The sequence below is a fragment of the Galeopterus variegatus genome, unplaced genomic scaffold (genome assembly GCF_000696425.1).
Source record: "Galeopterus variegatus unplaced genomic scaffold, G_variegatus-3.0.2 Scaffold3043, whole genome shotgun sequence".
In the NCBI taxonomy this organism is placed as follows: domain Eukaryota; kingdom Metazoa; phylum Chordata; class Mammalia; order Dermoptera; family Cynocephalidae; genus Galeopterus; species Galeopterus variegatus.
In genome coordinates, this window is record NW_007729154.1 from 64,355 (window position 1) to 89,364 (window position 25,010).

The following is a 25,010-nucleotide window of genomic DNA, read 5'->3' on the forward strand; positions in this document are numbered from 1 at the left end:
GGAGCCATGGTGTGTCTCTATGACCTTCGGCAGGTGGCTGAACCTCTCTGAGCCTCGATTTTTTCAACTGTAAAATGGAGCAATGACAGTACCCACTTCAGAGGTGGACAAGTGAATTAATCAATGCAGTTAATCCTCCTGAGGAAACGTGGGGTCCTGAGGAGGGAAGCTTGCCCAGGAGGCAAGATCCCAGAGCAGAGACCCAGCAGGCACCACAGCATCCAGATTGAGCTCTGAGGAATCCAATGCCCTCCACATCAGCTTGAGTTGCACGGAAAAAAAAACCAAAGGGACGTCAGAGGTGGCCCTGACAGTTCCATGGATGGGAGCAGAGGATCGTGGTGATATTGCCTCAATCCTATTTCTGCTTCACACATTGGGGATTCCAGAAAACCAAGGCCCTGGTCCAGAAGTCAAGCCCTCTCTGAGCCTCAGATTCTTCATATGTAAGACATGCACATCAATCCCTGCCTCAAGGATCTCATGAGGGTTAAATGAGCTATTTTGTACGAAGGTACATGATACACAGCAAACACTTTTTTTTTTTTAAAGATGACCGGTAAGGGGATCTTAACCCTTGACTTGGTGTGGTCTGCACCACGCTCAGCCAGTGAGCAAACCGGCCATCCCTATATAGGATCCAAATCCGTGGCCTCGGCACTACCAGCACTGCGCTCTCCCGAGTGAGCCACGGGCCGGCCCACACAGCAAACACTTGATAAACATCATGTCTCCAAAGGGCTTGAAAAATAAGGCTTTTCCCCCTCCATTTTGCCACTAAAGAATTGCAAAACCTTATGCACTTACCAGCTAATATTTGTTGTTTCCTACGTAACACCCTGTTCTCTGCAGTCTGCATACATTATCTCATTTTTTTCCCCACAACCAAGGTATAAGGTGAGGACTAGTACTACAATCATTTTAGAAATGAGGGGGAAAGTTCAGAGAGGTTAAGAAACTTGCCCAAAGTCACACAGCAAGTAAGGTCATGGTTTGGATTTGAACCCAGGCTTCAGAGCCTCAATTCTTATTGACTACGATATCCTGCCATTTTTTATTTATAAAATGAGGGTATTCTTTCCCATTGTGGTAGTGCTTCAGGTTGAATGTTTGTCCCCTCCAAAGCTTGTGTGGAAGATTGATCCCCAATGTGGTAGTGTCAAAAGGTGATTGCATCTCAATAATCCTGCCCTCATGAATGGATTGTTCTATAATGGATTAATGGGTTATCATGGGTGTGAATTTGTGGCCTTATAAAGAGAGCACATGAAAAGCACTCTTCCCACCTCCTCACCATATGATACCCTGCATTACCATGGGACTCTGTCAAATGCCCACCAAGAAGGCCCTCACTAGATGTGCCCTCTGGACCTTGGACTTTCCAGCCTCCAAAGCTAAAGAAATAAATTTTGTTTTCTTATAAATTACCCAGTTTCATGTATTCTGTTATAAGCAACAGAAAACAGCCTGATGCAACTAGTAACAATAATAGCACATATTCACTGAGATTGAGTACTTACTTCATGCCAGGCTCTGTTCTAAAATTTTACAAATGTTAATTTATTTTGATGACTTATTTATTTAATATGATAAAAAATAGTATGGATCTTACTCCAAGGAGTCTCATGAAAAAGACCAAGTTAGTGGGCTGGCAATTGAGAGACAGCAGCTTGTGCCAGGGCCAGGAGCTTGGGCTCTGATACCATATAGTCCCATGTTCAAACTCCAGCTCTGTTATTTCCCAGCTGAGTTGTCTCTAAGCCTCCCTGAGCCTCAGTTTCTCCATCTGTCCATTGAGATGGTGTGAGAAGAAAACACTGTAGTTTGTATAAAGTGCTTGGCATAGCTTAAGTCTTGCTCAATGAATGTTAACTATCATAACGTGTTCCCTGTACACTACCCCCACTTGTAGAGGATTCTTAAAGCAAATGTACTTCACAGGGTTTGGTTTTCCAAAGCCTTGCAGTTTCAAATATTGACCTTGTGGAGGACTGGAAATTTTCCTCAGGCTATAAAGTCTCTGGTGTAAGATAAAGATTTGTGGCACAGCAAGATTGCTGGCTCAAGGACAGACTAGTTACTGATTGTTATGTAAAGATACTGAGAAATTGCTGTAAGATCACTTAATTGTCTAATGGAATGTCATCTGACTTGTTTCTCTGAAAGTTACCAGCCTATATTGTTAAACTATAACCCCACCTATGTTCTCTTCCTGTAACTTCCAGTTCTGGAAAATAAATGCAGGAAGAGAACCCCAATTTGGGGTTAATTTCCCAAGGAAGGGATGCCTGTCGCTTGAGGGTCCTGGCGGGAGATTAACCACTTTGGGGTCTCTCACTGCTCCGAACAGATGGGCTTTGAGTAATCCTTTGTGGCTCCATCACCCAGGGGAAGTGGGGTGACAAATCCGTGGGGGGCAAAGCAACACCACTTATGGAAAAATGGTGTTAAAATCTGACCACTTCTTCTGGACCCCTTTGAGATAAATCCCACCTGCCTTATAATGAAATCTCCTCCTCACTTCTCTCAGTCTCTGTTCATACATCTGCTCCTTGGAGAGGTCTCCCTGACCACTGCCCTATCTGAAAGAGCCTCCTGCCTAGTTGTGCTCTATGAGAGTACTTCAAAAAGCTTGTGGAAAAAAATAGAATTGAAAGATAATACAAATCTTTCCACATAGATAGTACAAATCTGAATTCTATTTTTCCATGAACTTTTTGAGGTACCCTCGTGTTTGTCTTATCCTGTCTTGTTTTTCTTCACAGCAACTCACCTTTATCCAACACTGTATATTTATTTATCTCATTTATTGTTGGTCTCTGGGCACTAGAATATAAACTCTACCAAGTAGGAACCTTATCTATTTTTGTTCAGTGCTGTATCCCTGTTGGGCCGGCGGAATCAGGAGGACCAGAAAGCAGCAACAAAGTGTACACGGAGCCTCCATCTTGTTAACTCCACCCCCCTTCCCTTTCCCCCATCTCCCCAAAAGGCGGGAACCGGAAACTGAACCCTGCTCAATTCCTTACCATATATGGGGAAAAAAAAACCCACCAACAGCCCTCCCCTATAAATACCCATTTGTATCCACCCTGGGTGCGACCTCCCCGGCCTCACTCCCTTGCAGGGCTGTGGAACCTCGCCTGGGAGCGCCCCCATTAAAGCCTACCCTAATTTACTGCCTGGATCCTGATTTTCTTTGCTCCTGTTCGAGACTAAAACCTTCAAAATTCAAACCTAACGGGCCGGCCCGGTGGCGCACTGGATAGTGCGCCGCTTGGGAAGCGCGGCAGCACTCCCACCCGAGGGTTCGGATCCCACATACAGACCGGTTCCCGCTCACTGGCTGAGCGAGGCGCGGGAACAACACCGAGGGTTGCAATCCCGTTGCCGGTCCCCGGTCCGGTACGGGGGCAACACTGAGGGTTGCGATCCGTTGCCGGACACGGAAAAAAGACAAAAGACAAAAAAAAAAAAAAATTCAAACCTAACAATCCCCCACTCCAGGAATCATGTCACTCATGGTATAGGTGCTCAATAAATCATTGTTGAATAAATGACCCCTGGGGCTTCTCTCTGTCCAAGGCGGCAGTTATCCCCACTCTGTCTTAACTTCCTGGGACCAAGGGGCACTGAATGAAATGAGAACTAGAAGGAAGAGAGTGTTTCATCTGAGTGAGGGGTAAAGATGGCAGCAGAGGGTGGATAAAGGGATGACACAGGTGATGAGACAGAGAAAGAAGCACACAGAGTGGGGACAGTGGTTGGTGGCACATGGTTCAGAAGAGCCTAAAAGGTTACAAGGTTCCATATGCTCATTTTATTGAAAGACCCATGTCCCGTGCCCCCCCCTTTTTTTTTTCCCCTTTTTTGTCTTTTTTCGTGACTGGTAACGGGATCGCAACCCTCAGTGTCACGCCTGTACCGCGACCTGCAATGGGATCGCAACCCTCGGTGTCGCGCCTGCACCACGCTAAACCAGTGAGCGGACTGGTCTCTATATGGGATCTGAACCCTCAGTGGGAGTGCCGCCGCGCTCCCAAGTGCCGCACTCTACCGAGTGCGCCACTGGGCCGGCCCCCGTGCCCCTTTTTGACACATGATCTAATTCAATAGGTCTATCAGGTGGAGTCCAATGGCTGTCTCCACTTCTTCCTGGATTTATGGCAAGACCACATTTCAGATCTGAGGGGAATCCGTGACTTGGCTGCCAATGGAATGAATGTGAGCAGAAGTGACATGGACTATGTCTGGTCTGGATATTAAGATACTGGACTCCTTGAAGTAGTCTTCCCTGTTCCTGCTGGCTGGAACTCAGCTCCGACCAGAACTTTTATCAGCAATGCATCTGGGGGATGGTCAAGCAACAGGAAGGGACCGGTGTCCTAAATGAACATGTGGGGCAGAGCTGTCCCACTGCCCTGTATTGCTCACACTGGGACTGGGGTGTTTTGCTTGAACATAAGAGAAACTGAGACAGAGAGAGAGAGAGGAGAGTGAGAAGAGAGAGGAGAGAGGAGAGAAGAGAGAGAGGGAGAGACAGAGACAGACAGACAGAGACAGAGAGACAGAGAGTGAGATTAAGAGAGTGAGTTTGTGTTTTAAGCCTGTGTTGTTGGGTCCACTTGTTACAGCAGGTTTGTCTTCACCTGACTGACCCATCAAACTCTTGGGAGTCTCACTATTTTCCTATTTTCAAGATGGGGAAACTGCAGCATAGAGGGGCCAAATAAAACATGCTTGGGATTACACAGCTGGGCTCAAAATCCTCTTCCTCTTCATTCACCTCCTATCCAACCATGCTTCACACTTGTCTTCACTTGTCACAAAGTCATCTGCAAAGTCATGACAAAAGTTTATAATCCCTAGTCTCTCCCAACCATCCCCCCCACAGGTAACATTGGTGACATTTTGTTTTGCAACACAAACAGAAATGTGGGCACATAGGCATGTTAGCCATGCCAGGAAGGCTGAACTTCTTGGCAGCTCTGGGTACCTGTCAGCCCTACCTGTAAGAGCTACCACTCTCCCAACCAGGCCTAGGAACAAGGACCTAGCTACACTGCCCAACCTCTTGGTAGAGTTAAGGGAGCACAGAGGACAGCTGAGACTGAGGGTCACATCTCATATGGCAATAAGAGGACTTCGCCAAGAAAATGTTATGTACAGTGAGACCTCACATTAAGTCAGAGTGATGAGCAACCATCTGATTCTAAACTACGATACCCCCAGGGCATGATGACATAGACATCAGGGTCCCTTTCTCTATATAGTGCCACTTCTCCCCTACTGTGATTTGGGCAGAATTGACCCCACACCCACATCAAGGGTGGACAGTGGTTTTGGCCCAATCTAGGCAATCAATTCCATCTCCCTTGCCAGTTATTTCAGGGATAAGGACAGGACCCAGACCTAAGCCAGTCAGCACATGGCATCTCTCTGGTCACCTGATTAGTTCACAGGTGAATCCAAGAGAATGAAGCTTAGGACTTTTTTTTCACATCAAGGGTGGACAGTGGTTTTGGCCCAATCTAGGCAATCAATTCCATCTCCCTTGCCAGGGATAAGGACAGGACCCAGACCTAAGCCAGTCAGCACATGGCATCTCTCTGGTCACCTGATTAGTTCACAGGTGAATCCAACAGAATGAAGCTTAGGACTTTTTTTTTCCCCTTCCCAATGATGGAAGAAGTCTTCTCTCTCAAACTGGATGTGGCTGTGAAAATGTGTAGTTGAGAGAAGCTGCTGGAGACCATGATCCCCCAAGGGAAGATGACACCAAAAGGTGGAGAATCAGAGACTCACAGAGAACCAGAGCTGTAGCTTCGATGATGAGTGCCTGGATCAAACCCAACCTGATGTCCACTCAACTACAAGGCATTCAACAAACCGTCTGCCTTGTTTATGCATGGTGGAGTAGGATTTTTCCCTATTTGCAACCAAAGTGTGCTTGCTGACATAGAAGATTTTTAAAACTGAATTTATTCTTTGTGGACACCAGTGTCAGGAAGTGTGGAACATTTGGAAACATCAGGACATCAGTAACCAGTAGTATCATATGTCAAAATTAAAGGGATGGCCTAAAAGGCCCCAGAGAAAGCAGACTTTGGGGGAAACTCCATGTGTAAACAAAGCTTTAAGTCAGCCTTAGAAAACTCACTTGAAGTCACAGATATGGTCTGAATGTTGATGTTACCCCCCACCCCATTCATATGTTGGAAACTTAATCCCCAATGTAATAGTATCAAGAGGTAGAGCCTTTGGGAAGTGGTTAAGTCAGGAGAGCAGAGCTCTTGTGACTGGGATTAGTGCTCTCATAAAAGAGGCCTGCAGGTGTTGGATATGCTAACTGCTCTGATATGATCACTGCACTGCATACCATATAAAGGTACCCAATACCACATTGTACCCCATAAATATACACAATTATCATGAGCAAATTAAGAAAAAATAAATTTTAAAAAAAGAAAAAAATTCAGAGACAGAAGTATGAGAGTATTTCAGAAAGTTCATGAGAAGATTCATATTATCTCTCAATCATATTTTTTCCATGAACTTTTTGAAGTACCTTCATAGATTAGACATTACTAGAAACTGGGGGAAAGGAATAATGGGAAGTTATTACTTAATGAGTACAGAGTTTATGTTTAGAATGATGAACAGGTTTTGGAAATAGAGGTGATGGTTACACAGCATTGTGAATGGAATTGATTACACAGAACTGTATGCTTTAAAGTGATTAAAATGGCAAATCTTATATATTTTTTCCACAGTAAAAAATTGAATAAAAAATAAAAAAGGCCTGAGGGAGCTTGCTTGCCCTTTTCTACCATGTAAGAACACATAGAAGGCACTGTCTATGAAGAACAAGCCCTCACAAGACATCAAACCTGACCTTGATCTTGAACTTCCTAGCCTCCAGAACTGTGAGCAATAAATTTCTATTGCTTATATATTATTCAGTCTAAGATATTTTGTTATAGCAGCAGAAACAGACTGAGACAGTTACCTTCACATTTAATTGTAATAATAACTACAAAAACAGTCAGATGTGTATGAGGGGTACTTCAAAAAGTTCATGGAAAAATAGAATTGAAAAATAGTATGAATCGTTCCACGAACTTTCTGAAGTACCTTCGTATACTTATGGAATTCCATAAGTATTTAAACCTGAACATCATACCTGTTGCTGGTGTTCCATTTTCCCTCCCACGCCCCCTTACAATCACTGAAGCTGATTTTGACCGGACAACTGGTATCTGTATCTTTCACACACTGTTTAAAAGGACATGGTCTCCCTTAATTAAAAGCTTTATTTATTTTTTTAAATGTAACAGACCACTCTAAGAAACTTTGGCATTCAAAGCAGTAGTTATTGTGACTTGCTCACTCTGAAAAAAACAGCTTTTTCCCCTTCACAAACAACTTGCAAACTTCTACTGCTTACTAGCTTGGTGGCTTCCAGTACATACTCCAGGGAGACTGCAGTGGGGAGGGGAGTTGGGATGGGGGAAGGACAGAAAGCCCCTCCCACTCTTAACCCACTGAGGAAACTCATAGATGGTGACAAACTGACATCTGGACTCTAGGATGTATATTACAAAGGGAGAAATGTCCCAATGTCCATCTGTTGAACCAGAGCTGTGGCTCTGATGATGAGTGCCTGGATCAAACCCAACCTGATGCCCACCCGACATCAGGGACATGGGGTCCTTACTTAATTTGTTCATACTTTCTAGTTGAATATTACAACTCCAAGTTACTGCTCCTCCTCCCCTCTGCCACCTCCACTTTACTATTGAGGAACCTGGGGCATTGTGTGATCTGTCCAAGCTCTCATGGCAATGTACTCAGAGAGCTGAGTCTGGAACCCTGATGTCCTGTGTCTCTGTGTTGGAGCTCCCATAACCTGCAACCGTGGTTCAGCTACGGTGAACCTTAAAATATCTCCAAATATGTTAGACTATGAGGGGCTTGCTTTCTGTTGCTCTGTAGAAAGGGAGCCGTAGGATTCCATAATCCCCACATTCCTAAGCCTCCTCTGACCCCGAGTCTCCCAGGTGCTCCAGCCGGGGAACCTCTCACACTGACCCCGTGGACGGAGTACCCCACCCATCTGGCATCAGTCCTGAAGCGCCAGGAGGAGGACCCCGCCGCCCTCAGGTGTGAATCCTCAGGTGCCGCGTCAGGTTCGTGTTCCGACTGAAGGTCTTTCCGCACTCGCCGCACCTGTATGGCTTCTCCCCGGTGTGGATCCTCTGGTGGACCGTCAGCGAGGAGTTCTTGATGAAGGACTTCCCGCACTGGCCGCACCTGTAGGGCTTCTCCCCGGTGTGGATCCTCTGGTGCTCGATGAGGTACGCGCTCTGGCTGAAGGCCTTGCCGCACTCGCCGCACTTGTAGGGCTTCTCCCCGGTGTGCACGATCTGGTGGACGATGAGGGACGAGCGCCCGGTGAAGTGCTTCTTGCAGATGTAGCACTCGTAGGGCTTCTCGCCGGTGTGGATCCGCTGGTGCTGCGTGAGGGAGGAGTTCTTGCTGAAGGCTTTGCCGCACTCGTTGCACTCGAAGGGCTTCACCCCGATGTGGAACCTCTGGTGCTGGATGAGGTAGGAGCTCTGGCTGAAGGCCTTCCCGCACTCATTGCACACGTACGGCTTCTCCCCGGTGTGGTTCCGCTGGTGCAGCGTGAGGGAGGAACTCTTGTTGAAGGCCTTGCCGCACTCCTTGCACGCGTAGGGCTTCTCCCCGGTGTGCGTGCGCTGGTGCTCGGTCAGGTGCATGTTCTGGCTGAAGGCCCGCCCGCACTCGGAGCACACGTACGGCTTCTCCCCGGTGTGCGTGCGCTGGTGCACGACGAGGTGCATGTTCTGGCTGAAGGCCTTGCCGCAGTCCCCGCACGCGTAGGGCTTCTCGCCGGTGTGGATGCGCTCGTGCTGGGTGAGGGACGAGGTCTTGCGGAAGGCCTTGCCACACACCTCACACACGTAGGGCTTCTCGCCCGTGTGCGTGCGCTGGTGCACGATGAGGTTCATGCGCTGGCTGAAGGCCTTGCCGCAGTCCCCGCACGCGTAGGGCTTCTCGCCGGTGTGGACCCGCTGGTGGATGGTGAGGGAAGAGCGCTCGATGAAGTGCTTCCCGCAGATGCTGCACTCAAAGGGCTTCTCCCCTGTGTGAATCCTCTGGTGCTTTATCAGCGACGAGCTGCGGCTGAACACCTTGCCGCACTCACTGCAATCGTAGCACTTCTTCTCTGAGTAAGGTGTGGGGGGATCGTGGAGGCCTGAAGTGCTGGAGAAGTTCTTCCCGTGCATGACAAACAGACAGGCCCCCTTCTCTGCGGGCTCTTCTAGTCCTGGTGGCACCCGGGTAGAGCTCTGGTTGGTCGATGCCTTCAACTCATGACAGGCGGATACTAACTCCCTGCTGAGTCTGTTCCCACGGGGAAGTCCCAACTGCTCCCGCCCAGCCCCTGCAGCTCCCCGCCATCTCTCCAGCCGGCCGCTCAACTTCCATGTTCCTAAAGCAGGACCCCAGGCACAGTTCCTTGTGGGTCCTTCCGTGGCAACGCTAATGGATGGTTTGTGTTCTGAAATGTCCTCCTTTGGATCTGACTCTTTCATTTCAGGTCTAGTCTCCCAGTCTGGAAAAAAAAAAAAAAAAAAAAAACTAAAACAAGATGCAAATACATGCAGTTAGAATGCTGGGAGTAAGGAATTTCCAAAGCAGGAATGGGTAAGTGAAACTGAAGACAACCATGCATACAAGGCACCAATGGAGTTAGCAGATAACCTGTTGAATGGAAAGAGCGGGAGGAGGGAAGCAGTAGTGATTTAATGAGGTAGAATCGACATATGAGGTAAGCAGAGACAACAAGCAATGTCCCTTTGGAAGAAGGATGAAAAGGGCAGCTGGGAGCTCAAAAGAGACACACCTAAAGAGAAACAACAGAAGTGAGTGGGCCTGGAGGGACTGAAATACGAATGAATGCGACAGGCTCCTAATTTGTCAGGTGGTTTCCTCCTCAATCGATCCTGAATATACCCAACCAGTTATGCTTCTCAAGCACTGATTTTTATTAGAAATAAAAATAAAATAACAGCTATCATTTATACAGATTGTCTGGTTATTCTCCACTTCCCCTGAACCACTGTCCAACCTCCACCCTTCTCTGTTCTGTCCTGTTCACCAGGAGGCTGACTTTGTCCACTGGCTTCCTGTGCATTTGGCCAAAGGTGGTTTCCTACAGGAGACTGGAGGGTGGCATGAGAGAGAAGTGGGGTATTCTTTTTCCCACTTCTCTGGCTGTGGCTACACCCTGAGACTCCAGTTATCACTGGGTGCTGGATACCAGATTCCCTCCCCTGTCCTCAAGCTTCCCACTCTCACTAGTCTTTGGTGCCTCACTGTGCCCCAGTTGTTCCTCCAACCCTCCCGCACCTGTGTAAGTCTCCTCAGGTCTCCCACAGCATTAACAGTGATCAGTGTAAGGTTCCTCAGTTTCCCCGCTTTCTTTCTGTGACCTGATCAAAAATCACAGAGTGCCTTGCTCTCTCTGGGATCCAGCCGGCTACAGGGGTTTTTTTTCCCAGCAGGCTTGAAACAAAACTGGCCTTGAACATTCCCAGGCATTTACAGAGGTATCTAGGTTGTTACCCAAAACACTGAAAGAAACTGGCCCTGGCCCTGAACCAAATTCCTTAAGCCCTCATATAAATTCCACACCCTGAGCCCTCGTTGCAGACATACCTGGGTAGAACATCCCTTTCTCTTGCTGTCCATTGCGAGGATAAGCTGCAGCCCTATGTACATAAGTTTACCTAATAAGTGCTTTGGACTGATCAACTTGGCATTTAGTGCTCCTTTCTTTAGAATCCCAACTGGCTCCATCTGGGACACTCCCTCATGGGAACTGCCCTGCTGCTGCTTTTGGGGTGATTCCAGCTGCAGGTTCGGCAGGATGAAACACATACCATCTGTCTCATCTGAGCACCACGATAATCATGTGACTTGGGGATTACGGTTGTTTTTGTCAGCCCCATTACTCCACTCTTCACTGCCTGGTTCTTGGGCAGCAGGTGTTCCGTGGAGCTTGAGTCTAGACCATCTTCTCTTTGCCTGTCTATCCCTCCCTGGGTAATCACATCCATGCCCACATCTTCAGTCACCTTCTATGTGTATCCTATTAATTTCTAAATTTCAGTTTCCAGCCTAGGTGGCTCTCCTGAGTTCCAGAATTTTCATCATGGGATTCATTCTCAACATTTAAACACTGTTATCTACATGGCTGCTTTCTCATGAAAAATGTGAAGATGTGGCCATATGTAGCCCTCATTCCTATTAGGCTGCAAAAAGCTAGAGTGGGGCAGCAGCTGGTCCTCCCACCCCCAACTAAATGCCCTACCTGGTGGCCCCCACGGCCTCTTGAATTTGATACCCTTCCCCTGAATCATGCTGGGCCTTCGATGCCACATTAAGGGAGTCTGGATTTAAACATTACCCGTATGCTGACGATGCCCAAACGTGTATCTCCAGCCCAGACTGCCTCTCAGCGCTCTGCCCAGAAATATTCAAAACTCTACTTGGCATCTTTCTTAGATATCCCAAACCTGACACTTTTGATATGAAACTTGTGATTTCAGAACCTCCCCATCAAAAAAAAAAAAAAAATTTTAAGACATGTCAAAGACTTAGTAAAATAAGTCAAACACAATAGGACAAGTATTGTATGATCCCATTTATATGAGGTAACTAGAGGAGTCAAATTCGTAGAGACAGAAAGTAGAATGGTGGGTGCGAGGGGCTCAGGGAGGGGGGAATGAGGAATTAGTGTAAAAACGGCAGACTTTCAGCTGGGGAAGATGAAAAAGTTCTGGAGATGGATGGTGCTGATGGTTGCACAACAAAGTGAGTGTTCTTAATGCCACTGGACAGGGTGTACTTAAACTAAAAATGGTTAAAATGATAAACTTTATGTCCCATGTATTTTAGCACAGTTTTTAAAATAAAATTTGAAAAAAGAAGAGACTTAGCAGTCATCCGTGATTCACCCCTTCCCTCCCACCACCAGATTGCTGTGGACCACAAAACAGCCGAAAGCAGACCAAATCTCTCCATCAGCACTGCCGACAAGCTAGTCAGCCAACACGGATATCTTGCCTGAAACAAGGCAACATGTGCCTATCTGACCTCCCCATCCCAGTCTTACCTCTCCACAGTGCATTCTCCATTGAGAGGGATCTTCTGAAGAGTCAGATAAACCCTCTGGTGGCTTCCCCAGTGCACTGAGAATAAAGCCAGCATCCAGGCCTGCCTCTAAGGCGTCTCCCACCACCCCTCCCTCACTCCATGTTGGCCATACTCACCCTCTTGTTCCTTTCTTATAGACTTGTCCACACCACGTTCTTCCTGCCTCGGGGCCTCTGCACCTTCTGTCCCCCCAGACCTTCCCAGGACTGTACCTTCTTATCCTATCCTTCAGACCTGTTTCCATTAATCCTCCATGGGAGGACTTCCCCACCCATCCTATGTAAGAAAGGAAGAGTCCTCCTGCTTTTCTCTTGCTGGTTTTGTCATGAGAACTCAGGTCTGTGGCAACTATACTTTACTTGTCCCTTGATCTGTTTACTGTCTCCCCCAGGACAAGTGAGCTTCATGAGGACAAAGACCTCGCCCATCCTCAGCTCCTCCTGCAGTGTCCGGCACCCAGAAGGCACCAGATAAACTTTTATAGGGCATTTTCAATGCCCCCAGCACAGTGTTGAGCAATTTACACAGATCTTCTCTTGAGATCCTGACAACCATATATGAGTTGGGTACAGTCGTGGACTGTTAATATGATCTCCATTTTACAGATGAAGAAATGGAGATTCCAAGAATGAAGTCAGATACTCAAGGGCACAGCATTTGAGTCAGCCCTGGCAGCCTGACCCCTAAGCCATGGGTTCGGTAGGTGATTCACTATGTTGTGATGCATCATTTTCTCATCCTGGGGGAAGAGTTGAGAAATACTTAACGGAGAATGATCATGGTTTAGTGACCTTGGGATGTGGCACAATGTCCAGATGCTAGGATAGATGGTGGAGTGGGCCTAAAGGCTGTGGAGTAAGCATGGGTAACTTCTGAGTGGACAGAAGAAAGGAAGGGTGATGGTGAGTTTGCTCTGGGGCCAATGGAGTCTGAGACACCAGGGGATATAAACTGGCACATAGCTGCAGAGACTAGAGGGGATAAAGAGTCTTGGTTGTTAATACAGTAGTTCCCCCTTATCTGCAATTTCACTTTCCATAGTTTCAGTTACCCATGGTCAACCAAGGACCAAAAATATTAAGTGGAAAATTCTAGAAATAATTCATAAGTTTTAAATTGCATGCTGTTCTGAGTAATGTGATAAAATCTCTTGCTATCCAGCTCTGTCCCACATGTGAATTATCCCTTTGTCCAGCATATCCACGCTGTAAATGTTACCAGCCCATCAGTCAGTTGGTAGCAGTCTAGGCTATCAGATGAAAAATTAGAATATGCAAGGATTCAGTACTATCTGCAGTTTCAGGCATCCACTGGAGGTCTTGGAACGTATCCCCCATGGACAAGGGAGGAGTGAATATTAACTCAAAAAGCCAGGACAGCTGGAGGCAGAATGCCAGCAAGGGGGAAGGGGGAAAGGAAGCAGCCTCTCTTTCGTAGATTAAAACCCTTCAGTGTTGGAATATTCAAATTTCTCTCTTCAGATTATTTGAGGTTACACAACAAATTGTTAACTGCAGTCACCCTATAGTGCAACAGAACACTAAAATTTATTCCTCCTTTCTCCCTGTATTTTTGTATCCTCTGACCAACCTCTCCCTATCCCCCCTACTCTTCCCAGCCTCTAGTAACTACTATTCTACTCTCTATTTCTATGAGATTAACTTTTTTTTTAGCTTCCACATATATCTCTACAACTATTATGCATCAATTAAAAAAAAAAACCCTCAGTGGAGATCTCTTGCAGAACAGCAGACACACAGCTCTTAACCACAAAAAGCTGTGAAAACACAGCTCAACATCAGACAGAATACGATGACCTGTCACATCACTTTTCACCAAGCAGGTCAGTAAAGGAGCAAAAAGTCTGGTGATGTGCTTGGCTAGCAATGGTGCATGAATGTACTGTCAAGGGAAATGTTACAAGGATGGTTTCTGCAGAGAGCACTTTGACAAAAAGCTACTAATACGCAAAATGCTATTCATTCCTTTTGATCCAAATGTGAGTGCATTTTTTTTCATGTTGCTAAATCTCTTGTACTTCATAGTTTCTTTTTCCATTTTCTGTCTTTCTACGATTGTTTCTGAGTACAAAGTAACTCGAGCTTGTCATTAAAACATCAAGCATCAAAAAAAAAAAAAAAAACCAGGAAACAATAGTCTTCTGTAATTTCACTCATCTGAGTTAACAGTTTGATTTATATTTTTTAGGATTTTTCCCTCAATGCATACCTTTAAAAAAAATACAAACAACAAACCTGAACACACTTTTGTTCACCCAAATGAGGCTTCTGTCCAAGATAGAGTAACAAGGACAAGATTCCCTCTAGCCTGAAACAACCAGAAAAAAAAGGACAAAATATATAAAACAATGGTATTTAAGACACTGGACATCAGGCAATGAAAAGCAATAATCCCAGGGAGATGGGAATTAAACAAGGTGGACCATACAATTGCCCTGGCATACTGCCTGAAAAGAGTCCAGGTTGGGATACAGGGAGAGGAAACTGAGGCACAGCCTGGCAGACTCCCTGAATTGAGAAGATGGAGCTGAGAGACCAAGGCAAGCAGAGTTCACAGGACAAAGTACTGGAGAAGAGAAAGCTGCATAGAATGTTCCAGATATCTGCAAGGGTATCCCTCCAGTATCCAGAAGATGACTGACCAGAACATGCATATCAGAAAATTGCCCAGCACTGGGGGGGAAAAACACCCTAAAAGATTTGAAAACAGTGCCCAGAGCTCACACTAGGCTGAGAATAGTGCCTTTTTCTACCAGTCAAACTGGAAAACCTTGTAATTAGTGGAGCCTTCAGCAGAACACTCAGAATGGTCTTGTGGAGAATAAATCATTCTACACTGAGCACAAGTCATAAATGTATGATTTGAAAGGATCAGACTACTTGGTATTGGTGCCAGGACAGGTAGATGGAACAGAATACAGCTCAGAATTGAACCTACACATGTACAGACAACTGATTTTTGACAATGGAACAAAGGCAATTCATTGGAGAAAGAACAGTCTTTTCAAAAAAGAGTGCTGGAACAACTGGACGTATATTTGCTAAAAAAAAAAAAGTTGGGGTTAATACTTTGTATCATATATACAAAGAGAACAAAATACAAAACCTAAAACTATACATCTTACAGAAGAAAACCTTTGTGGCCTTGAGACAGGCAAAGATTTCTCAGATATGACACCAATAGTGTGATACATAAAAGAAAAAACTGACAAATTGGACTTCATCAAATTAAAAACTTCTGCTCTTCGGCAGTGTAGGGCACCTGGATATACACATGTGAAAAATCAATGTTGGATCCCTTTCTTACGTCATTCACAAAAAACGAACTCAACATGAATCAAAGACCTAAGTAAAGAGCTAAAACAATAAAACTCTTAGAAGAAAACACAGGAGTAAATCTTCGTGACTTTAGGTTAGGTGATACTTTCTTAGATATGACACCAAAAATACAAGCAACAACAACAAAATAGATAAATTGTACTATGTCAGAATTAAAGTTTTGTGTTTCAAATGACATCATCAAGAAAGTGAAAAGATAACCTACAGAACGGGAGAAAATATTTGCACAGCATATATGATAAAGGACTCATATCAAGAATATATAAAGAACTCTCAAAGCTCAATAATAAGGAAACGATTCAACTAAAAAAAAATCAGGCAAAAGACTTGAACGGATACTTTAGCAAAGAGAATATACATATGGCAAATAAACACATGAAAAGATTGTCAATATCACATGAAAACAACAATGTGATGAGACCACACCTATAAGAAGGGCTAAAACTAAAAAGATGGAGAACTAGAAGTGTTGCGCACTGCCAGTGGAAATGTAAAACGGTACAACTGCTTTGGAAAACAGTTCCGCGGTTTCTTAGAAAGTTAAATATACACAAACCATATGATCCAGTTTCCACTCCCACATATTTACTCAAGAGAAAGAAAAGTATGTCTGCACAAACATCTGTACACAGATGTTCAGAGCACCTTTATTTCTGATAGCCCAGAACTGGAAACAACCCAATGTTCCTCAACAAGTGAATGTGCATAAACAAATTATGGTATGGCCAGACAGCAGAATAAGACACAGCAATAAAAAGAAATGAACTATTGGTACATGGGTGAATCTCAGAATAACAATGCTGAATCACAGAAGTCAGACCAGAAAAACAGAACATACTGGATGGTTCTACCTATGTAAAATTCAAGAACACGCAAACTCCAGTGACATAAAGCAGACCAGTGGTTGCCTGAGAATGACGGTAGGAAACTTTCTGGGGTGATGAATATGTTCATTATCCTGATCACAGTGATGGTTTCCTGTGTATGCCATACGTACATCAAGCTGTTCACTTTAAAATGCATCAAGCTGTTCACTTTAAATATGTGCAGTTAATTGTAGGTCAATTATACCTGAAAAAAAGCTGTTCAAGAACTGAGACCATACTCTACTTCTGGAAGTGAGTGTTTTTACCTAACAGTATGTCATGGGACATCTTTCCATACGGAGACCTCAGCTTTGACAAGCTACACAGCTTCCATTATACTGATACACATTAAATGTTTAGTCAGTTGTGTATGGCTGGGCATTTAGGAAATTTTCTTTTTCTTCCCATGTAAAACTTTGCACACTTATGGGAGTATTTCTAAAAGATAGATCCCATAAGCTAAAATTGTTCAAAATTTGACTGATAATGCCAAATTGTCCTCCAAAAGAGTTGTTCTAATCTTTACTCCCAAAACGAGTCTCTTTCCCTATACCTTATTACCAGCTATTTTCATTCTTTTTAATCGTGTATCTCATGGGCAAAAACTGATATCTCAATTTGTATTCTCTATTAGTAAGGTTTAAAAACACTTTCATAGAGTGTAACCCTGTATATTTCTACATCTATGAATTGTAAGCTTATAAGTTTGGTCCATTCTTCTATCATTCATTTAGTCTTTTACTCATTTATTCCTAGGAGCTCTTTATATAATTATGACCCTTTGAGCATTATATATATGAGAAGTATTATGCCCCATGTCACCATCTATCAACTTTATTTTTTGGCTTCGAGTCATTTTTTTTAAGTCTCTATGTAGTCAAACCTGTCAATCTCTTTTCTTATCTTTTTGTGGCTCTCAAGTTATGAGCCAACGAAGTAGAGTTATTTTTTTTAAGTCTCTGTAGTCAAACCTGTCAATCTCTTTTCTTATCTTTTTGTGGCTCTCAAGTTATGAGCCAACGGTGGGTAACTCAACAAAGCTGCCCCCTTACCCAGTGATACCAGGTTCCTGTAGTTCTCCAGCATGACATCCCTGTATAGGTCCTTCTGGGCAGGCTCCAGCTGCTGCCACTCCTCCTGGGTGAAGTCCACAGTCACGTCCCTGAATGTCACTGATTCCTGTAAGAGGAAACCCACATCCGCTCACCGCAGGGCCTGCCTTACAGAGGTCTGGAGAAATGATTAGAAAAGCTGAGAGGATTTAGGGAAGGTGGACAGGGTGTACTTAAAGTGATTTCAACAAGGTACAGCATTCTAAAGGGACCACTCACAGTTTTCTCAGTGTCTAATTATATTGGGGTGGTACTCTCACAAATATGAGACAGTTTGGGAAGAAAGTCACAGATCTGAGAACCAGATGGAAAGAACCAAAGGCAAACTGATCATAACTCCATGAATCTACACATGTATTAGAAGCACAGCAAAGGCAGAACCTTAGATGGAATCCAGTACTGTAATTAACTTTTCTGAGGCCCTACTGAGTGCCAGGCACTGAGCCAGGTTCTGGGATACAGACATGGAAGGTTCAAGAACTAGTTCTTCCTGGGACAGGCAGACTAAAACACATGTAATTTGGTAAATGCAATCATAAAGATATGGAGAAAGTTCTAAAGGCACCTGAGTAATGACAGCTTTAGGAGGTGTTTGGGAAGACTTCAAAAAAGTGACAATGAGTACAGTCTGTGGGGAGATTGGTGGTTGGGTCCTTGGGGGGAGATTCAAGTTTGGATCAAGACCCAAGGCTTAAAAGGCAGATTAGACTGTTGGGGAATGGCGAAAAGTCCCTGTTGTAGAAGCTGTGCCTTCCTGGTCGATGCCATAAACTTGTGGACTAAATAAATATGGCAGAGTATGGTAGATGATAACATCAATGCTACTAGTCACAATACCTCTCATTTCTTATGCAGTTGCTACGTGCCAGGTACTATTCTAAGTGGTTGTTATGGGTTGAATTATATCCCCCCCAACACACACAAAAAATTCATAATCCTAAGAATGTGACCATTTTTGGAAATAGAGTCATTGCAGATATAATTACTTAAGATGAGATCATCGTGGAGTAGGGTAGGCCCCTAATTCATTATGACTGGTGTCATAAAAAGGAGAAATTTGAACAGAAACAGATGTGCACACAGGGAGAAAGCCGTGTGAGGAGTGGAGTGACATAGATCATAGGACTTCTCAGCCACCACAATCATGTCTAAAATTCTGTGAGTTGACTTCCAATCAAGATGGTGGAATAGATGATACCCAGCATCACCCTCTCTTACAATCAACCAATTTACAACTGTTAAAAAGCAAAAAGTGCCAAGATGGGACCACTAGATCTCAGGGGAAGAGGAGGAAAGACCTACGGAGTTCTTGAAGGCAAAAGAAGCCACAATGAGAGAAGAAAGGACCACTCCCACCATTTCAAGCCCTGACCACTTCAGGGCTGGCCCTGGTGAGCACATGGAGCAAGAGCTTGACAAAAGCCACAGCTGTGCCCTTCATATGAAGTTGCTTGGAGGCTGCAGGGGAGAAGAGGGCCTTGGTGGTCCCCAGGCCAGCAAGACCAATAACAGGGTTCCCATGGACCCACATAGGAGTGAGGGGCCATAGACAACTGAAAAAAGGAGCCACTCAGAGGCTGGTGAGCCATCTCAAGGGACTCGTGCATGGCCCATCCCATGGTAAGTGTTTGGAATGTGGGCAGTGGGGGAGACAGGCCCTCTGGGGGAACACTGGGGCACAACATGGACGGCTGATCTTCCCTCCAGTCAGCACAGGACCACCCAGTGGAGACTGGTCAGGAACACAGAACTGTATGGGGTGCAGTTTGCTGAAAAGACTCAGGCCCAGACTAGAATTTCCACATAACCCAGGTGTACCAGACCTCTCAAGACCCAGAAGTGCTTACAGGGTCAACAATGAAAACCTGAGCTGCACAAAAAGCCTTCACCAGAGAATCAGCAGCAAAGCAATTTAGTCCAACTACAGGGCTCAAGTGCTGGTTCCCACAGGAAGTTCCCCCATTTTAGAAGTAACCAAAGGACAACAAATTAGTTCCGGTGCAGAGTTTAAGTGGTAAGAATAGTAAATGATCCAACACGGAACTGAAAAAAAAAAAAAATACCCACAGACCAGAGACAAAGTTCTGAGAATAGCAAATGATCCAACACGGAACTGAAAAAAAAAAAAAATACCCACAGACCAGAGACAAAGTTCTGATATTAACCATTAAAGGTCTGACACCACCAAAAAACACCTATAAAACCTAGAAGGACTGGAAGTCCCTGACACTCCCAAGGGGAGGGGGTGCTTTGAAGGCCTGAGCCACACCTCCCCCTACGACAACTGCATCCAGCCCAGCATGACCACCAAGCCACTGCTGGAAGTGCCCCAGGCTCCCAAGTGGCGGGAGGGGGGGCAGGGGGGTTGAGGGTGCTTCGAGGGCCTCAGCCATACACCCCAAAGTCCGCATCCAGCCCAGCCACGGCTAAGCTGCTGTTGGAAGCCCCTGCACTCCTCCCCAGAATGAGGGGGTGCTATGGGCCTTGACCATGCCCCCCTTCCTCCTCCTCCCACCCATCCCCCTCACTTTTCCCCTCTCCCCCTCCCCCAACTGCTCCATGACAACATCTTAGAATGTAAAAAAATAATGTTAATTTAAAAAAAAAAGAATGGAGTGATGCTACAATAAGCCAGTGAACCACCAGCAGGTAGAGAAGAGGCCTGGAACAGATCCTTCCCTAGCACCTCCAGAAGGAGCCTGGCCCTGCTCACACTTTGATCTCAGATTTCCAGCCTCCATAACTATGAGAGAATAAATTTCTGTTGTTTAAGCCATATAGTCTGTGGTACTTTGTTATAGCAGCCCCAGGAGACTAATACAATGTTGCACACATATTGATTCATTTATAAATTCAGAACAGACCTACAACATAGGCACTAACATTATTATAATCATATTATGCCTGTGTATGAACTATCGTCTTTCATCCCCAAAGCCACCCTCCCATACTCTGAACTGTGATGCAGGGGCTTTATCTCTGCAATCAGGTATTTCTGTCTTATCAGCTGACTCCCCATTAGGCTCTGACAATAGGAGGCACTGCAGTAAGGCTAGAAGGTAACCAAGGGAACCAAGGTACAGAAAGCATAGGTCTCTGGACCAGATCATACAGCTAGTAAGTGGGACAACCTGGCTTTGAGCAAAGAGGGCTGACTCTAGAGCCTGGCTCCTCACCCATGTATATGTTACTGCCTCTCATAAACCAGCCAGAGAGATGGGTATTGAAAACTTGTAGTATCCAAATGTGAAGTCTTGATTCTGACCCCCGAATCCCCCAACCCTTTCCCCACACCTGCTCCTCTCCTCATGTGCTCTGTTCCAGCCGCAATGGCCTGCCTTCTGCTCCTTGAATATACCTCAGGGCCTTTGTACTTGCTGTTCCCCCTGCCTAGAATGCTCTTCCTTCATGTCTCTGCTAAGCTGGCTCCTTATTCATTCTTTGGTAGGTTTGCGCAGGATAGTGACATGATCTAATTTATGATTTAAAAAGTGTACTCTATCTGCATACCCATGTTTATAGCACCATTATTCACAATATTCAAAAGGTGGGCACAAACCAAGTTTCCATTGACAGATGAACTGATAAACAAAATGTGGTCTCTCCATACAATGGAATATTATTCAGCCTTAAAAAGTAAGGAAATTCTGACACACGCTGCAACACGGATGAACCTTGAGGATGTCATTCTGAGATAAGCCAGTCACAAAAAGACAAAAACTGCATGATTCCAATTATATGAGGTACCTATAGGAGTCAAATTCATAGAGATAGAAAGTAGAATGGTGGGTGCCAGGGACTGGGGAGGGAGAAATGGAGAGTTTTTGTTTAATGTGTACAGAGTTTCAGTTTTACAAGATGAAACAGTTCTGGAGATGAATGGGGGAGATGGTTGCACAACCATGGGAATGTACTTAATGCCACTTGTCAAAAGACAAAAGGACAATATATTTAGTTTAAAGATCTGATTAGCTTTTATTTGTAGTTCTAGAGTCAACACCTCATTCTGTAAGATAGAGTGTTCCAATGAGCTGAGCAGGGGAGGTTGGCTTTATAGGCAGAAAATGGCTGAAGAAAACAGAAAGAACAAAAAGCGGACTGATCATTTCAAAGTTATTTTCTTTATAGGGTTAAAGCAGAGGGGAGTTTCTTTTCATGCCAACTCAACTTGACTGGTATCTCCTATTTTTTGGAAAACTGGCCCATTTCAAAGTGCAGTTTGACTACATGGCACTTAGCACAAGTGACTCCATTCTGGTTCAGTCTGGTCTGCTGGAGCCTAGGGCAGGAGACTAGTCCAAAATAATGGCCTCCCATAAACTTTGTATAACACACTATACACTTAAAAATGGTTAAGATGGTAAATTTTATGGTGTATATATTTTACCATAATAAAAAAAATTATAATAAAAACAGCAGTGCACTCTGGCTACCAGGCAGAGAAAGGGCTGGAGTGGACAAGAAGGTGCGGAAGCCCTTGGTAGGGAAGGTGGGACTTGGACTGGGGGATGGAGGGGACTTGACTAAAATGATTCCACAGAGGCATCTCCCTGGGTTCCCCAAGATAAAATAATCCTACACCATTCTCTATCACCCCATCTTCTTGTAACTTCATCACAGCACCTAATGCTATTTGAAATTATATTGTGTATTTTTAGGTCCACGAGTGTAACAAACTGCTGGCAGTTCCCCCAATGTCCTGCTCTGCTCTCCTACAGTCATGAAGGTAATAGCTGAGCATGTGGCGACTGGGCATAACAGTCCTGCTCTGCTCTCCTACAGTCATGAAGGTAATAGCTGAGCATGTGGCGACTGGGCATAACAAAAACTACATTTCTCAGCCCCACTTTCAGCTACCTGGGGCCATGTGACAGGAGCTGGCCAATGGGAAGAAGGAAGAGTGAGCATGAGACTTCCAGGTCTTTCCCTTAAAGGGAAAGCACATGGACTTCACCTGCTTTTTCCCCAGTTCCTGTGGCCTAGCTGGTGGAGCTGGGGCAGTGACTTGGACCATTTAGGCAAGAGTGAAACCTTGCACTCTGGAGCTGTCCCCAGATTGCTGCATGAGACAGGAAAAGACTCCCATCTTGCTTGGAGTATTTTAGAATCTCTTGTTACAGCAGCCAAACCTAGACCCTCACTGATACAATTGGTGCCTTGTCTATCTCCCCTGTGGGACTGAAGCAGGGATGTGGTCTTTTTATTGCCAAATCCCCAGCACCCAGAACGACATCTGACATACAATAGATGCTCAATAAACATGTGTTGAATGAACGAATGCAGAAGCCAGGATGCTTAGGGATGATATATCTGCCTAGTAAAGGAGTCTGGGCTTTATCCTGGAAGCTATGGGGAAAAGACTTTGACACCATCCAGATCCTGGGGAACCTGCCAAACTGGGCCCTAGTCCGTGAAACAGAAGCTTGTGGCAGTGAAAAGAGGACCCAGAGATGTCTTGAAGCTTATAGTGTGTTCCATTCAAAATGTATTTATGAAACAACTCCCTGGGGCCTATACAAACAGAGAAACTTATTTGTAAGCAAGGGCCAGGCTAGGATGCCTGACAGGCAAGTTTCTGCCACCTCAAATGAATATGATTTCTAAGCAGAGGGAATAAGATGGGTTGAACAAATTCCTGGGCAGAGGGGAACTGGCTAAGCATTGGGAAAATAAAGTTGGATCTTACTGCTTACATTAACTTTTGAAAAAGTCCAGATAAGCTAAACACTTTCAGGAAAAAATTAAACCTTCACAATAAAAGAAGAAAACATAAGATTAAAAAACCAAAAATGATTAGAGCTTGTGAAAGGCTTTTCTAAGTCAAACAAACCCTGGAAGCCATAAAAAAAAAACAAACCCTGGAAGCCATAAAAAAAAAGCTGATAAGCTAAAAAAAAAAATAAATATTTATGAATGGCAAAAATGATCATAAACACAGGGCAATGACAACCTAGAGAAAAATGTTCGTAATACATATGACAGAGAACAAAACAGCCTAAATATTAAGCTGATAAGCTAAAAAAAATAATAAATATTTATGAATGGCAAAAATGATCATAAACACAGGGAAATGACAACCTAGAGAAAAATGTTCGTAATACATATGACAGAGAACAAAACAGCCTAAATATAAAAGTAACTTCTATAAATCAACGCGATAAAGACCAAAACCAAAAGAAAATGGCAAATGTCCTAAACAGACAGTTCACAGAACAAGAAATACAAATGGGTTCACAGATGAAGAAACACTATTGCGTGCATTAAAACAGTGCAAAACAAAAAGGATTGCAAACCAAAACTACAAAAAGAAGCATTAGATTATTAGACTGATAAAGATCAAAGGTTTGATAATTACATTGTGTGGTCAAAAGCATGGAGGAAACAGCCACTCACAAACATTCCTGACAGGAGCATAGAATGTACAATATCTATGGAGAGTCATTTAGCAAAATCTATCCAAACTAAAATTCACGAATCTTTTGTACAAACAGTTCATACATAAATCAGACATATTAACATGCATACACATATAAGGATATTTATTATGGTATTAGATGAAGAAGCAAAAAGGTTGACAACAACCCAAATGTCCATCAGTAGGGGACGGATAAATTAAGTCAGTACATCCATCACAACAGAATACATACAACCGTAACAAAAGAACAAGGCAGCTTGTTAGCTGCTGATATGCAATGATTTCTTGAATATACTGTTCAAAAAAAAAAAATCAATGCCCAGAACATTGTGTCTACTTTGTTTAAATTTCCATAAAAGAAGATAATAAAGAATATCTATAAATATGTGCCCAGATAGGCACAAACTCTCTTTGGAAGTGTATGTAAGAAACTGGTAAGAATACACAGCAGGTGAGGATGTAAAATGGTGCAGCTGCTTTGAAAAAGTCTGGTAGTTCCTCACATGGTTAAATAGAGTTACCATACGACCTAGCACTTCTTGCATATCCAAGAAAAGTGAAAAACGTGTCCATATAAAAACTTGTACACACATGCTCACAGCGACATCATCCATTACTAGTCCAAAAGTGGAAACAATATAAATGTCCATCAACTGATGAATGGATAAATAAAATGTGATTTGTCCATATATCTGAATATGATTTGGCCATAAAAAGGAATGAAATTCTGACACATGCTACAACATGGCTGAATCTTGAAAACATTATACTAAGTGAAAGATGCCAGATGCAAAAGACCACATATTGTAAGATTCCTTTATATGAAATATACAGAATAGGTAAATCTATAGATCAAAAGTAGATTAATGGTTGCCTAGGGGATATGGGTTTGGGGGAGAAATGGGGAGTGACTGCTAATGGGTATGGGGTTTCTTTTACGGGTGATAAAAAATTTTCTAAAATTGATTGTGGTGATGGTTGCACACTCTATGAATAAACTAAAAATTAT

The 25,010-nt window shown here is 44.2% G+C and overlaps 1 protein-coding gene across 2 annotated transcripts in view; it reads right to left on the reverse strand.

The window, feature by feature from the left end:
• Nucleotides 1–4,547: 4,547 nt before the first annotated feature.
• Nucleotides 4,548–25,010, reverse strand: part of ZNF71 (zinc finger protein 71) — a 32,418-nt gene continuing 11,955 nt past the window's right edge. The window contains exons 2-3 of one of the 2 annotated variants that reach the window (XM_008583787.1): nt 8,230–9,643; nt 4,548–4,835 (exon numbers count right to left, since the gene is read on the reverse strand). In XM_008583787.1, the coding sequence (XP_008582009.1) occupies nt 4,832–4,835; nt 8,230–9,623 (1,398 nt within the window). In that variant the 5' untranslated portion in view covers nt 9,624–9,643 and the 3' untranslated portion in view covers nt 4,548–4,831. Of the gene's footprint in view, nt 4,836–7,295; nt 9,644–25,010 lie in introns of those variants that run through there. The other variant, XM_008583786.1, reaches the window with a different exon arrangement.